Source organism: Leucoraja erinacea, chromosome 9 (assembly GCF_028641065.1).
Source record: "Leucoraja erinacea ecotype New England chromosome 9, Leri_hhj_1, whole genome shotgun sequence".
Classification (NCBI taxonomy): Eukaryota; Metazoa; Chordata; class Chondrichthyes; order Rajiformes; family Rajidae; genus Leucoraja; species Leucoraja erinaceus.
The window spans coordinates 24,359,081-24,372,637 of NC_073385.1; the positions used below are offsets into that span (position 1 = coordinate 24,359,081).

Genomic DNA, 13,557 nt, shown 5'->3' on the forward strand with positions numbered 1-13,557 from the left:
TCACCCACACCAAATCCTAGCATCACATCACTCCAGTCCTCAAACAATTTCATTGGCTTCCCATTTCCCACCGGATCACCTACAAAGCACTCCACCATCTGGCCCCCCCATATCCCACTGACCTCCTCTCCCCCTACCAACCCTCACGGTCCCTCAGATCCACATCAGCCGGTCTCCTCTCCATCCACAAGTCCAATCTCCGCAGTTTTGGGGACAGAGCCTTCTCCAGGGCAGCTCCCAGGCTCTGGAACTCCCTCCCCCAACTGATCCGCAATTCAGTGTCCCTCACCATCTTCCAGTCCCACCTCAAGACCCATCTCTTCACCTCTGCCTATCCTTAGCCCCACGTCCCCCTCCCTTTTCATCTGTGCATTAATTGCCTCATATTGTGTTTTGAATGGAATTCTGTCTTTACTTTGTGTACTAGTCATGTCTCTACTATTTATTTCATTCTCCTTACATGTTTTTCCTCTACCTGCTAAATTTTTGTAAGGTGTCCTTGAGACTCTTGAAAGGCACCCATAAATAAAATGTGTTATTATTATTATTACACGTCAGCCCATTAGCTTTAGCAAGAGTGGACTATCTTGCTCCGCTATATGATCTTTGGTGGAAACATCCTCCCCACATCCACTCTATCCAAGCCTTAGTGAATGTTGAATTCTCCCAATTTTGCTATCCCTTGCTGTCTCCTCCCTTTCCTTAACCCTCGAGCTGTCTCCTCCCATCCCCCCCCCCCCCCCCCCCCCCCCCCCCCCCCCCCTCCTCCCTTCTCCTTCCTTCCTCCCCCCCCCCCCCCCATCAGTCTTTCGGCCCGAAACGTCGTCTATTTTCTTCGCTCCATAGATGCTGCTGCACCCGCTGATTTTCTCCAGCAATTTTGTGTACCTTTATTCTTATGTATTTACGTATAGTAGGATTTTTACTGAACTGCATGCAAAAAAGCAAAGGTCCTATAGCGGATCTTTGCAAAATAAAGTTCGCAGCGATGTTGTTTTCGCAGTTGTGCACATGCGCAGTGTGCTACACTGACTACGCACATGCGCAGTTCCATCTTTCCTCCGCGACTGCGTCACTTGTTCGCTGTTAGATTGCGCGTGCGCGCTGGTTCTTTCTCTCTCGGCGGGCACAGGGATCGGTTGTGGAGGCGGCGGCCGCGATTCTGGTGAGCTTTCCCCGGCCAGGTGCAGCTGAAGCTGAGCTCGAAATATCTTTACCAGGCGGCTGAACATCCCGTCGCCGTCCACGTACAACCGCCAGTTGTGTTCTGGTTGTGCGAGTGCGAAGGGGCAAATGGCGGCGGGGCCCGGCGAGGAGGCCCCAGGCGCGCCGGGGTGGGTGCGGTGCGTGGTCCCGGCTCTATCTCCGGGAACTGTTCGGGCAAAGACAGCACGATTCAGGGGGGGATGGGCGATGGCGGTGTGCGCGGTGCGGTGGCAGAGGAGAGGAGAGGGTGTTGGTGGGAATGGGACTGAAGGCGTAGTTTCCGCCGACGTGTCGGGAATCTGCAGCCATGCGGCCTCTGCCTGTGCAGTCCGAGCGTCCCTGATTCAAGTGAAATGTGTTTAATTATCACGTGTACCGACAACGGAACAATTACATTAATTGCAACGGCGTAACTGGCTTGTAAACAGTACACATGACCAATATATAATAAACACATTTAATAAGTTAATAACCACGATATTCATACAGAATAGAAACCTGAAGTCCGTGCGACCAAAGACGACCTGTCCATAGTCCATAGTTTCGTGTTCAAGAGCCACATGATTGTTCTTGAACTTTAGTCATAGCTTTCTGACTTCCTAGCTTTCCAATGTAAGGAACGAAAAGAGAGTATGGTCAGGGTAGCGTGGGTCCTTATATGGCGGATTGTTGGCACCTGTGCGAACCAGGTGGTTTCCACCACTTTTTGGAATCTCCTTTATTCCTGGTTGTTTGAGTTGCTGAGCCAAGCTGTGATACAACCAATCAATATACTCTCATGTACATCTGTAGAAGTTCAAGAACATTTGTGCTCACGAGTGTTCTTGGTGGAGTTTGAGCTGCTTGTGTAGAGCTTGAATGTATCTGTGACGGATCCAGCTGATACATTGCATTGTATATTTTAAATTGGTTCCAGGCAGAACTTTTTGGTAGGTTTTTAAGATCTAAACTTATTGGTGCACCTGAGGTAGTATAAACTTAAGAGGATGGTCGATTTTCTCCCCTGAAGAACATGGGTGAACCAGATAGAGTTTTTGACAACTCGGTAGTTTTTAATGCTCACTATTTCTCAAACTAGTTCCCTCCCATCCCAAATGTTTCAGTTTTAACTACATTTATATTCCCCAGCTACATTGATGGTTTGAACTCTGGTCTTGAAATTGTTAATCCAGATTCTCAATTATATCCACTCCATAACTGCTGCATCCAGGACTATATGAAAGATGGCTAAAGGGAAAGCCATTTGTGAATGATCAGGTTTTCAAGCAATAGAGATTTAATTAAAATTATCAAAATTGCTCATGTCATGGAGCATCTGTGGAGAGAAAGGAATATCTCAGGCGAATTACTTTTATTTGCCCACAGACCCACCATGCAGCTGTTTCTACGAGCTCAAAACACCCACACACTTGATGTAACTGGGGAAGAGACTGTTGGAGAACTTAAGGTACACATTTTTCGCTTTTGGTTCACTGAAGTTTTAGATCTTAACTGTTGTCATTATAAATGGAGACTATTTTCTTTCTGTTGATCACTTACATTGATTCTGTTAGATTTTAGAAATCAGATTTTTCAGAGACACGGGTCTCCTGTGTTCCATCAGGCTCAGCCACCAGGCTCAGCATCCCACCATTAGATATTCCTTCTACCCACCGCAACTTGATCTCTAGTACATTCCTTGAAACACTTGTTCCTACACCACCTCCCTCACCACACCCAGGGACCTAAACAGTCTTTCGGGTGAGGCAAAGATTCCCTTGCACCTCATTCAAACATATGCTCCTGATGTGGTCTCCTAAATTGACGAAATTAAGTGCAACCAATTTGTAGAGCACATTCGATCTCTGCAATGGCCGTCACAAGCTCTCTGTTAGATGGTCCCTCAACTTCCCATTCCCACATCAATCTGTTAGTCCACCATCTTCTCTGCTGTTAAGGTGAGACCCAGCGGAACCAGAAGAAAAACACCTTGTATTTTGCCTGGGTAATCTACAACCTAGTGGTGTAAACTTTGAATTTTCCTATTTCAGGTAACCAATGGCCCTTTCATCCCCCTGAAACATTTCACAGCTCATCTTTTCATCTCCCTGTCATGTCCCCATTGACTATTTTTGTCCCCCTTCCACTTTGTAGTTCTTTCCACATTGCCCCCACATGTTGTCCCCGGAATTTCTTGGTCCTTGTTCCATTACCCCTAATTGTTCTCATTTTCACCTTCTTTACTTAATATATTTTGCATTTGTTTTTTTGTAACACCCCTCCACCCCTTTTCAACCTTCACCCTCCCCACTTGGCTCCATCTCCCCTTTTTTGGTCTACCTCCATCCACCTCTTCTGAACTCTGTCCCTCTGCCTGCCATCCTTCATTCCTTCCTGTCCACCAATTATTTAATGCCCCTGGCTTGCCACCTCCGTCTCCTCTGTCACAGTCATGATGCAGAGCTTTGTCCTTAAGTGTTAACTTTCTACACACATTTGTTCTTGAAGTGATTCAAGTTGATATTTGTTATAAACTTACCTTTTAAAAACTCATCTAGGCCCATGTTGAATCATTGGAAGGCATCTCTTCTGTGGATCAAGTGATCCTGTTGGCTGGCTCTCCCTTGGATGATGATGCTGTTATTGGCCAATGTGGTATCAATGAGCACACTACTCTGGAAGTAGTTGCTCGATTGTTGGGTGGTATGTATTTTACTGACTTGAATTTCGTTATTGCATTTATTGTCTTGCATGTTATAATAATGTGATAGTACGTGTAATTAAATTTTCCAACCGTCGCCTCTATCCTGTTTCCTTCCAATTACCCTTTCCCAACAATGTAGGGCTGAATTTGGGTACAGTATTTGTGTTTGCAGCAGTCATTTACAATGAGATGCCTCAATTTTAAAAAAAAGTCAGATTCAGATCAGTATATTGTCATAAGCACAATTCCTTGCTTGCAATAAGCTCGTGGATTAAACAGTATACTTGATAATGATAATACAACTAATGATACAATTGTGATAATACTGTAATAATGGAATCACTGAACGAGGTATAATTAAGAGTACATGAGTACTCTCCAGGAATGGGATGTACAAGAGGTGATTCGTTCAAGGGTCTAAGAACCGTGTGACACATAGAAACAAAAAATAGGCGCAGGAGGAGCCCAGTCAGCCCTTCGAGCCAGCACCGCCATTCGTTGTGATCATGGCTGATCGTCCGCAGTCAGTATTCCGTGCCTGCCTTCTCCCCATATCCCTTGATTCCACTAGTCCCTATAGAAACATAGAAAGTGTGGAAGCAGCTGTTCTTCAGTCTGGGGATCCAGGCATTTGAAGCTATTGTGTGTTGTCGCAGAGGTGACAGAAAAGGGAATGGCAAGGTTGGCCGGCATCGTTGATGTTTAAAGTATTACTGGTGCAATACTCTGAAGATGTTCTGGGTGGAAGGAAGTGATGAGCCTGTGTGGACTGGGCAATCTGTGATGGACACAGGCTCGTTGAGGTTCAGGTGGTCAAGAGTAGAGCAGTTGCCATACAAGGCTGAGATGCATCTAGTCAGAATGTGTTCTATGGTGCATCAGTGGACATGGAGAATTTTCGCAGACACTTGTAAAAGTAAATACGCTGATGTGGTTTTTTGATCATTGTGTGAATGAACCAGGTGTGCCTGCTGGTGATGTGGCTATTTGTCAGTGGAGCATATACCACTGCTCTGTTGACAACACAGAGTTGTGTTTGGCCTCTCTCCCTGCTTCCTTGGGTCAACAAAGCAACTATTCTGTATTGCTGGTGTTCAGGGCTGAATTGTTGTTCATCCGGCCGCCAACAGTGGTTTAAAGGTGCAATTGGTGCTGTGTATTTGCCCGTGCAGTCTTGCATGTGTAGAAAGTAGAGGAAGAGACTGAACACAACCCTAAGGGGCAGCTGAATGGAGGGTGAAGGTGGATGAAATGTGGCCAATTCTATCCGACTAGAATGTCAGGAAGCCTGTAGACTAGTTGCAGATGGCACTAAGAGTTTGTTTGGTATTGTGTTGAAGACTGAACTGTAGTCAATGAAGAGCATGTTGACATAGGTGTTTTTGTAGTCAATGTGATAAGAAAGTTAAAACATGGTGGCGTATTCCAGAGACTCCCTACCATTCAATGTTCATAGATTATTTACTCCAGGCTTCATCTCTTCTGCACTTGTTCCACATGGCCCTCAATCCCCTGATATTGGAAAAAAAATGTCTAGCTACCCCTTCATTATCTTGAATCATTTGGCTTCCACAATCACCCAGAGTATTCCAAATATTCCTAAGAATCTCTATTTTAAATGTCTGCTCCTAATCCTGAAACTCTGTTCCCTCATTTGAGATTCTTCCGCTCGTGAAAATATCTGCTCCTTCCTCGCACCCTCCTGTCATGTCCCCTTAGTGCTTGTGTCTTTCAGTAAGATCACGTTTCGTTGTTCCAAACTCTGAAAACTAGATATAATTTATTTAGCTGCTTATTATCGGACAAAGCTCTTGGGGGGCCTAGGGAGCCTCTTTTGGACTGCCTCTAATGCTAGAATATTCACCCTTATGCAAGGAGAGCAAACCCATGCGCAGTATTCCATATATGGCCGTTTTCTGCACAGTCGCAACAGTGTTTTATACTGCAGCCCACTTTCAGTAAAGATAAATATACAATTTTCTTCCATTTGTGGGTGTGATTATTGTGTTAATAACTTAAACTTCATTAACTAGTTTGAGTGCTTCTTTTTAGCAGTGTATTTAGGTAGAATTTATGTTTTTTCTCGCTTTCTCTCCTGTTAGGTAAGGTGCATGGGTCCCTTGCTCGTGCTGGAAAGGTGAAGGGCCAGACGCCAAAGGTAAATTTAATGAATCTTTGGGTTCAATGTGTACATTTGGCAGGATGAGGGGGGTGCAGTGGAAAGTTAATAACATGGGTTTCATAGTAAGGTTGAGCCTCACTTAAGTTTTGTTAACGGTGTGGACCAAGATTTAGAATGGTGAATAACTCTCTGCCACAGAGGGTAGTTGAGGCCAGTTTTGGCTATATTAAGGGGGGTTAGAGTGGCCTCACTTATGGAGAGAAGGCAGGTTATACTGAGTTGGATGATCAGCCATGATCATATTGAATGGCGGTGCAGGCTCGAAGGGCCCAATGGCTTACTCCTGCACCTAATTTCTATGTTTCTAATAGGCTGAGGCAGTTCCTGCCATATCTCAAAAACTTGCAGGTGGGTGGGATTTGGCCACTGTATGGGTGAAAAGCAATATGTGTGGAGAATAAAAAGGGTTAATGTAGGACATGTGTCAATGGTCGGCATGGACTTTGACTGTTTCCATGCTGTATTTATGATCTGATTTTTAAACCTTCCTGGTCATCTTTTGCTTATTCGTCCCTTCCAGTTTGGTTATGATGCTGAGTGTTTAGTCAGCTGGTTTTGCACTTCATATTTAGTAGTGTATTTTGGGGAGAGACTGGTCTTTATCTGGAACGGCCTACATTACCCAGTGAGCTCAAATGCAACAAGTGGGTTGCTTGTGATAACAAGAAATTTAAAACATAGTTTGGTAAAATTAAGATTGGAACCTAATATAAAAACTGCCGTTGTTGTTAGAATTGTCTTGAATTTCCACAAGTTAATACAACCAATTATTTATGCAGGTTGCAAAACAAGAAAAGAGGAAAAAAAAGACTGGCCGTGCAAAGAGACGCATGCAGTACAATCGCCGCTTTGTAAATGTTGTGCCGTACTTTGGCAAGAGGAAGGGGCCAAATTCAAACTCTTAAATTTGTTCCTGTCATCTCAAAATCTTTGATAAGAATTGAGTATCCTGCAGACCGGAGAGTACTGGATTTGCTCCCAAAATCCAGAAAGCAAAGACGATATTGCTCAAATTCTATAGTATGATTAATTAAAAAAATCTTACCACCTTAGTGCTTGTGTGTCCAGCAGTTTTATACATTAGATAGGCATCAGTGTACATTCATAATTTTCAACAGCACAAAACTTGGTCCAATATCTTAACTGTTTAAATCCCATTTTTCAGCTCGTAGTCTGTTGTCTTGTAATCCAAGCTGTTGTAATTCATGATCATTGAAGACATTAGCGACACAGTGGTGCTGGTTTCCAACGGTGACGGACGCATCACACATCTCTGTCCCCCAGTTCCTGCTGATTTCCACTGTGAGAAGTATAGGATTTTGGTGTGTCTTACAATGCTATGTACGACAGTGATCGAAACTTCTACTGAAGTGTGGATGGCCGTTGGCTTGCTAGAAGCTCATCTGCCCTTTGACAGGTCTTGTTTTTGGTCCTGCTGTGGGTCCACAGCCCCCTCACCTGCCAAACCAGGTGGGGGAGAAGGTTTAGTCGCCAACTATCCGACCATGGAGCAGGTAGATGAGATTACGTGGTACTGTGGCGGAGAGAACCCCCGACCTGGCCAGGTTGCAAGAGCTCATTAAATATTTAAGTACCCACCTCCATGTCCCCATGAGTAATGTTTCAGATTCTAATTACTGCTCTAATGGGGGGGGACCCCACCTTTCTTTAAATCCTCTATTCTAACGTATACCTCTGGCTATAGCCACCAATCCCAAGAAGTAATATAAATACTTTTCTGTGTCCCTTGTAATTTAGTGCACTGTAATCATAGAGTCATACAATGTGGAAACAGGCCCCTCGGCCCAACTTGCCCACACCGGCCAACAATGTCCAGCTACACTAGTCCCGCTTGCTTGCGCTTGCTTCATATCCCGACAAACATGTTCTATCCATGTACCTGTCTTAACTGTTTCTTAAACAATGGGATAGTCCCAGCTTCAACTACCTCCTCTGGCAGCTTGTTCCATACACCCACCATCCTCGTCTGAAAAAGTTACCCCTTGGATTCCTATTAAATCTTTTCACCTTGAACCTATGTCCTCTGGTCCTCGATTCCCCTTCTCTGGGCAAGAGACTGTGCTTCTACCCGATCTATTCCACTTATGATTTTGTAAGATCCCCCTGCGCTCCATCGAATAGAGACCCAGTGTACTCAACCTCTCCCTATAGCTCACACTCTAGTCCTGCCAACATCCTCATAAATCTTTTCTGGATGCTTTCAAGCTTGACAATATCTTTCCTATAACGTAGGGCCCAGAACTAAACACAATATTCTAAATGCGGTCTTACCAATGTCTTATACAACTGCGACATGACCTCCCAACTTTTATACTCGATACTCTGACTGATGAAGGTCAATGTGCCAAAAGCTTTTTCGACAACCTATTCTACCTGCAACTTAACCTTCAAGGAACCATGCACCTGTACTCCTGGTTCCCTCTGCTCTACAACAATAACCAGAGGCCTACCATTTACTGTGTAGGTCCTGCCCTTGTTCGACATCCCAAAATGCAACACCTCACACTTCTCTGTATTAAATTCCATCAACCATTCCTCCGCCCACCTGGCCAATCGATTCGGATCCTGCTGCAATCTTTCACAGCCATCTTCACTATCTGCAAAACCACTCACTTTTGTATCAACTCCCTCTCCCCTCTTGGTCTCTTGTACTCCAAAGGAATCAAACTAGGTTGATCCAATCCCCGTCTAGCTGAAACACTCCATCCCAGACACCATCCTGATGCTGCCTGACTTCTTTGGTATTTCCACCATTTTTTGTTTTTATTTCAAACGGCCTGCTGAATCTCATCTGAACGCTCTGGTGCAAACACGTCCTCTTGTGTGATGATTGGCACTGTACACAGCACTCTGACCGGTCCAACAACTGTTTGTTTTGTATTTATAAAGAGACACAAGGTTACCCGAAACGTCACCCATCCATGTTCTCCAGAGTTGCTGCCTAACCTGTTGAGTTACTTTTGAGTGTTTTTTTTGTAAACTAGAATTTGCAGTTCTTGTTTCTAGATATTAACTGTTCTGTATAGTTGTACCATAATCATGTTTTACATTAAGGCCCAAGTATCTGCATCTATCTTTTAATCCACCTCATCTACTTATGTCTTGGACCAAAGACCCTCCATCACTTAATATATCCTCGGGTTTTAGATTTACATAACCAATGTGGATATTCTTTTTAAGCTTTTCAAACTGAAATATCAATCAGATTTTAGCAATAAATTCCATGTACTATTTCTTTAGTGATTTTATCAGCTCATCACTCATCTTGTAATTGAAGGTTTCCCTGCACGTTCTTAACAACTTTCACTAATATTTGTGTCGTCTGAATTTCCAACCCATATCTCATTCCTTCGGTTCATTTCTGGTCAAAGATTTTGATTTTAAAATTGATGCTTGACTTACCAAACCAGCATTGGAATCAATCTTTCAAATTGCCTTGGATCCCATGGGGTTTTGTGTTTTAGACCAATTTTCCATGGCCTTGCTGAGGTCCATATGGAGTGCATTAAAATGAAATCCCTGCTGACCTACTTAATTACTTTAAAAAAAAAAACGTAAAACAATTTAGTCAGACAGACCTACGACTGCACACCTGTACATGGTACTAACACCATCATCAAGTATGCAGATGATACAACGGTGATTGGCCTCATCAGCAACAACGATGAGTCGGCCTATAGGGAGGAGGTCCAGCTCCTAGCAGCATGGTGCGCTGACAACCTGGCCCTTAACTCCAAGAAGACCAAGGAGCTCATTGTAGACTTCAGGAAGTCTAGGGGTGGCACGCACACCCCCATCCATATCAACGGGACGGAGGCGGGACGTGTTTCCAGCTTCAGGTTCATAGAAACATAGAAATTAGGTGCAGGAGTAGACCATTCGACCCTTCAAGCCAGCACCGCCATTCAATATGATCATGGCTGATCATCCAACTCAGTATCCCGTACCTACCTTCTCTCCATACCCTCTGATCCCTTTAGCCACATCTAACTCCCTCTTAAATATAGCCAATGAACTGGCCTCAACTACCCTCTGTGGCAGAGAGTTCCAGAGATTCACCACTCTCTGTGTGAAAAAAGTTCTCATCTCGGTTTTAAAGGATTTCCCCCTCATCCTTAAGCTGTGACCCCTTGTCCTGGACTTCCCCAACATCGGGAACAATCTTCCTGCATCTAGCCTGTCCAACCCCTTAAGAATTTTGTAAGTTTCTATAAGATCCCCTCTCAATCTCCTAAATTCTAGAGAGTATAAACCAAGTCTATCCAGTCTTTCTTCATAAGACAGTCCTGACATCCCAGGAATCAGTCTGGTGAACCGTCTCTCCACTCCCTGGGGGTCAACATCTCCGATGACCTCTCTTGGACCCACAATACCTCAACTCTGGTCAAGAAGGCTCACCAGCGTCTCTTCTTCCTGAGGAGACTGAAGAAGGTCCATCTGTCTCCTCAGATCCTGGTGAACTTCTACCGCTGCACCATCGAGAGCATCCTTACCAACTGTATCTCAGTATGGTATGGCAACTGCTCTGTCTCCGACCGGAAAGCACTGCAGAGGGTGGTGAAAACTGCCCAACGCATCACCAGTTCCTCGCTCCCCTCCATCGAGTCTGTCCAAAGCAAGCGTTGTCTACGGAGGGCGCTCAGCATCGCCAAGGACTGCTCTCACCCCAACCATGGACTGTTTACCCTCCTACCATCCGGGAGGCGCTACAGGTCTCTCCGTTGCCGGACCAGCAGGTCCAGTAACAGCTTCTTCCCTGCGGCTGTCACACTCAACAATGTACCTCGGTGACTGCCAATCACCCCCCCCGGACACTCCCACAGGAAAAACACTATGTATACATGTAAATAGATTTATTTATTGAAATCGTATTCTATGTCGCTTTTCCAGGGAGATGCTAACTGCATTTCGTTGTCTCTGTACTGTACACTGACAATGACAAGTTGAATCTGAATCTTGAATCTGAGATTCTGCAAGCTATGACGACTTTCCTTTTGCTCCAAGGAATTGTTTTGCAGCCCTTGTTTGACTGGGCATGGGGATGCAAACTGAAAGAGAGGAGGGGTGTGAGAGGGCCTCACCCTCTTCCAGTTTTCTTTCCCTCTTCCCACAATCAGTCTGAAGAAGGGACGCGAAACGTCACCTATCTATGTTCTCCAGAGATGCTGTCTAACCAGCTGAGTTACTCCAGCACTTGGTCTTTTTTAACGGAGTTTAGAGATAGTTTGGTTGGGATTCCACTGTTGAAGGTGGAGTGATAGTCAATAGCTATTTATAATAGCTGGTGTCTCCTGTGGGCAGTAGGTAATTTCTACTGTCAGTAGGTAAATTCTAATAGCCTCTCCTTCACCCACAGGTTATATTCCTATTGGGCATCTCCTGTTTTCAGTTCTCCATGTATTGTTAGCCACCATTCCTTAAAACTTGCATTGATATGGTCATGATTTCTGAAATTCTCTCCCATTCCTACCACTTTGCTTGACTACATTCCCCAAAATTAAGCCCAGTACTGCCCGTTCTCCTGTGACTTACATACTGGATTAAAAAAGCTTTCCTGGGTGCACCTCCCCAAAATTAAGCCCAGTACTGCCTGTTCTCCTGTGACTTGCATACTGGATTAAAAAATATTTCCTGGGTGCACATCACAAATTCAACCCTTTAAACTGTTCATACAAAATGAAGTCTTAACTTGAAATGTGATCTGCTGAGTTACTCCACCAATTTGTGTCATTTTGGTCCAAGTTAATATTGGGGAAGTTAAAATCCCCTACCATTATTACACATCTCTGTTATGCCAATTTAGAGCTCCTTTATCATCTGCTGACTTGGGAGGGTTCCCAGCAAAGTGATTGTCTCCTTTGTTTCTAAGCATAAACTAAATGGCTTTATTTGAAAACCCCCCAAAGCTGCTCTAACCTATGTACTGCAGTAATGTAACCCTTGGTTTATTCATTTTATTTAGAATTGTTGAACTATTACGGACCAACTCTGGCTCTTTGAGTAATAATATCAGTTCAATTTCCACCTGCTGTTTCACAGTAGTCAATAGACAATAGGTGCAGGAGTAGGCCATCCGGCCCTTCAATGGCTGATCATCCCCAATCAGTACCCCTTTCCTGCCTTCTCCCCATATCCCCTGACTCCGCTATTTTTAAGAGCCCTATCTAGCTCTCTCTTGAAAGCATCCAGAGAACCTGCCTCCACTGCCCTCTGAGGCAGAGAATTCCACAGACTCACCACTCTGTGAGAAAAAGTGTTTCCTCGTCTCCGTTCTAAATGGCTTACTCCTTATTCTTAAACTGCGGCCCCTGGTTCTGGACTCCCCCCCAACATCAGGAACATGTTTCCTGCCTCTAGCGTGTCCAAACCCTTAACAATCAAATGTTTCAGAGATACCCTCTCATCCTTCTAAACTCCAGAGTGTACAAGCCCAGCTGCTCCATTCTCTCAGCATATGACAGTCCCGCCATCCCGGGAATTAACCTTGTAAACCTACGCTGCACTTCCTCAATAGCAAGAATGTCCTTCCTCAAATTAGGGGACCAAAACTGCACACATAGTGAACACATTTTCAAGTGTGCACCAGCCCAACGCCTCCACACTGACTAAGATGCCTCATGTAAGTTGGTCCTATTTGGCCCATTTCTCTCAAAACCTTTCCCATCCATACATCTGTCCAGATGTCTCAAATGCTGTTCCTGTGTTTTCCTCAACTATTCCCCCAGCATATATTGATTTAAAAAAAATCTCACTTTCTCAGATCTTTCCCCTCACACCACAAATCTATGCCAGTCATTGCAGAAAATTGCCATAATGTGCAGAGTGAAATCCCGTAGGCATTATATGCAGAACTTGGAAAGTTGTTCCTCAGTAGCATCTCCAAGAATAATAACTGCTAGTTTATTACAAGTGCTCTGCATGACTCAGCATAGAGATGGAAGAAGAAGGGCTAAAGATCTTTGAAAGGCCTTTAATGTGGAATCATTGATGCAGCGAGAGATTAAACCAGCGGGTTGTGGAGAATCATAATCAGATCAGGGAATACAATCTAAAAACTACAGCAGCCGTGTGTGTATATAGTACAATAAAGTACATTCCTGTTATTGCTGGGGTCTAAAAAGTGGATTTGGATTTTAAGTGATGTGCAAAAGTATCAAGGGAATACAAGGACAAGCTCTCTCCAGTGAGTTCTCATTTGCAATGTATTGCTTAGAGAAATCTAGAAACAAATTCAATCATTTCAATATGGGAAATGAAAGCAAGTAGAGTGTTCTTGTGGAGAACTGGCATGAGCTGAATAGCCCCCTTTGCACTATTATGATTGTGATTCACTCTCCATCCTTAGATATATTTTCCTCCCATGGCATTGGATACAAATTAGACAAATATACTGCCTAAATTTAGGTATTACAACCAATCATAATGTTGATTTGAGATCTATTTTGGTGGGCAACCATGCAATTGT

At 44.1% G+C, this 13,557-nt stretch overlaps 1 protein-coding gene across 1 annotated transcript; it reads left to right on the forward strand.

Annotated features, from left to right (window-relative positions):
* Positions 1 to 1,014: 1,014 nt before the first annotated feature.
* Positions 1,015 to 7,123, forward strand: faua (FAU ubiquitin like and ribosomal protein S30 fusion a). Its single transcript, XM_055640370.1, has 5 exons — positions 1,015 to 1,165; positions 2,572 to 2,653; positions 3,744 to 3,888; positions 5,992 to 6,047; positions 6,851 to 7,123. Exons 2-5 carry the CDS (start codon positions 2,579 to 2,581, stop codon positions 6,974 to 6,976), a joined length of 402 nt encoding a protein of 133 aa, XP_055496345.1. The 5' UTR covers positions 1,015 to 1,165; positions 2,572 to 2,578; the 3' UTR covers positions 6,977 to 7,123.
* The last annotated feature ends 6,434 nt before the right edge of the window (positions 7,124 to 13,557 follow it).

Excerpts from the sequence above, each read along its gene's own strand:
- faua (XM_055640370.1), top strand. The coding sequence starts at position 2,579 with ATGCAGCTGTTTCTACGAGCTCAAAACACCCACACACTTGATGTAACT. Across the intron at positions 2,654-3,743 it reads AGACTGTTGGAGAACTTAAG|GCCCATGTTGAATCATTGGA; the intron begins GTACACATTTTT and ends AAACTCATCTAG. Across the intron at positions 6,048-6,850 it reads TGAAGGGCCAGACGCCAAAG|GTTGCAAAACAAGAAAAGAG; the intron begins GTAAATTTAATG and ends TTATTTATGCAG.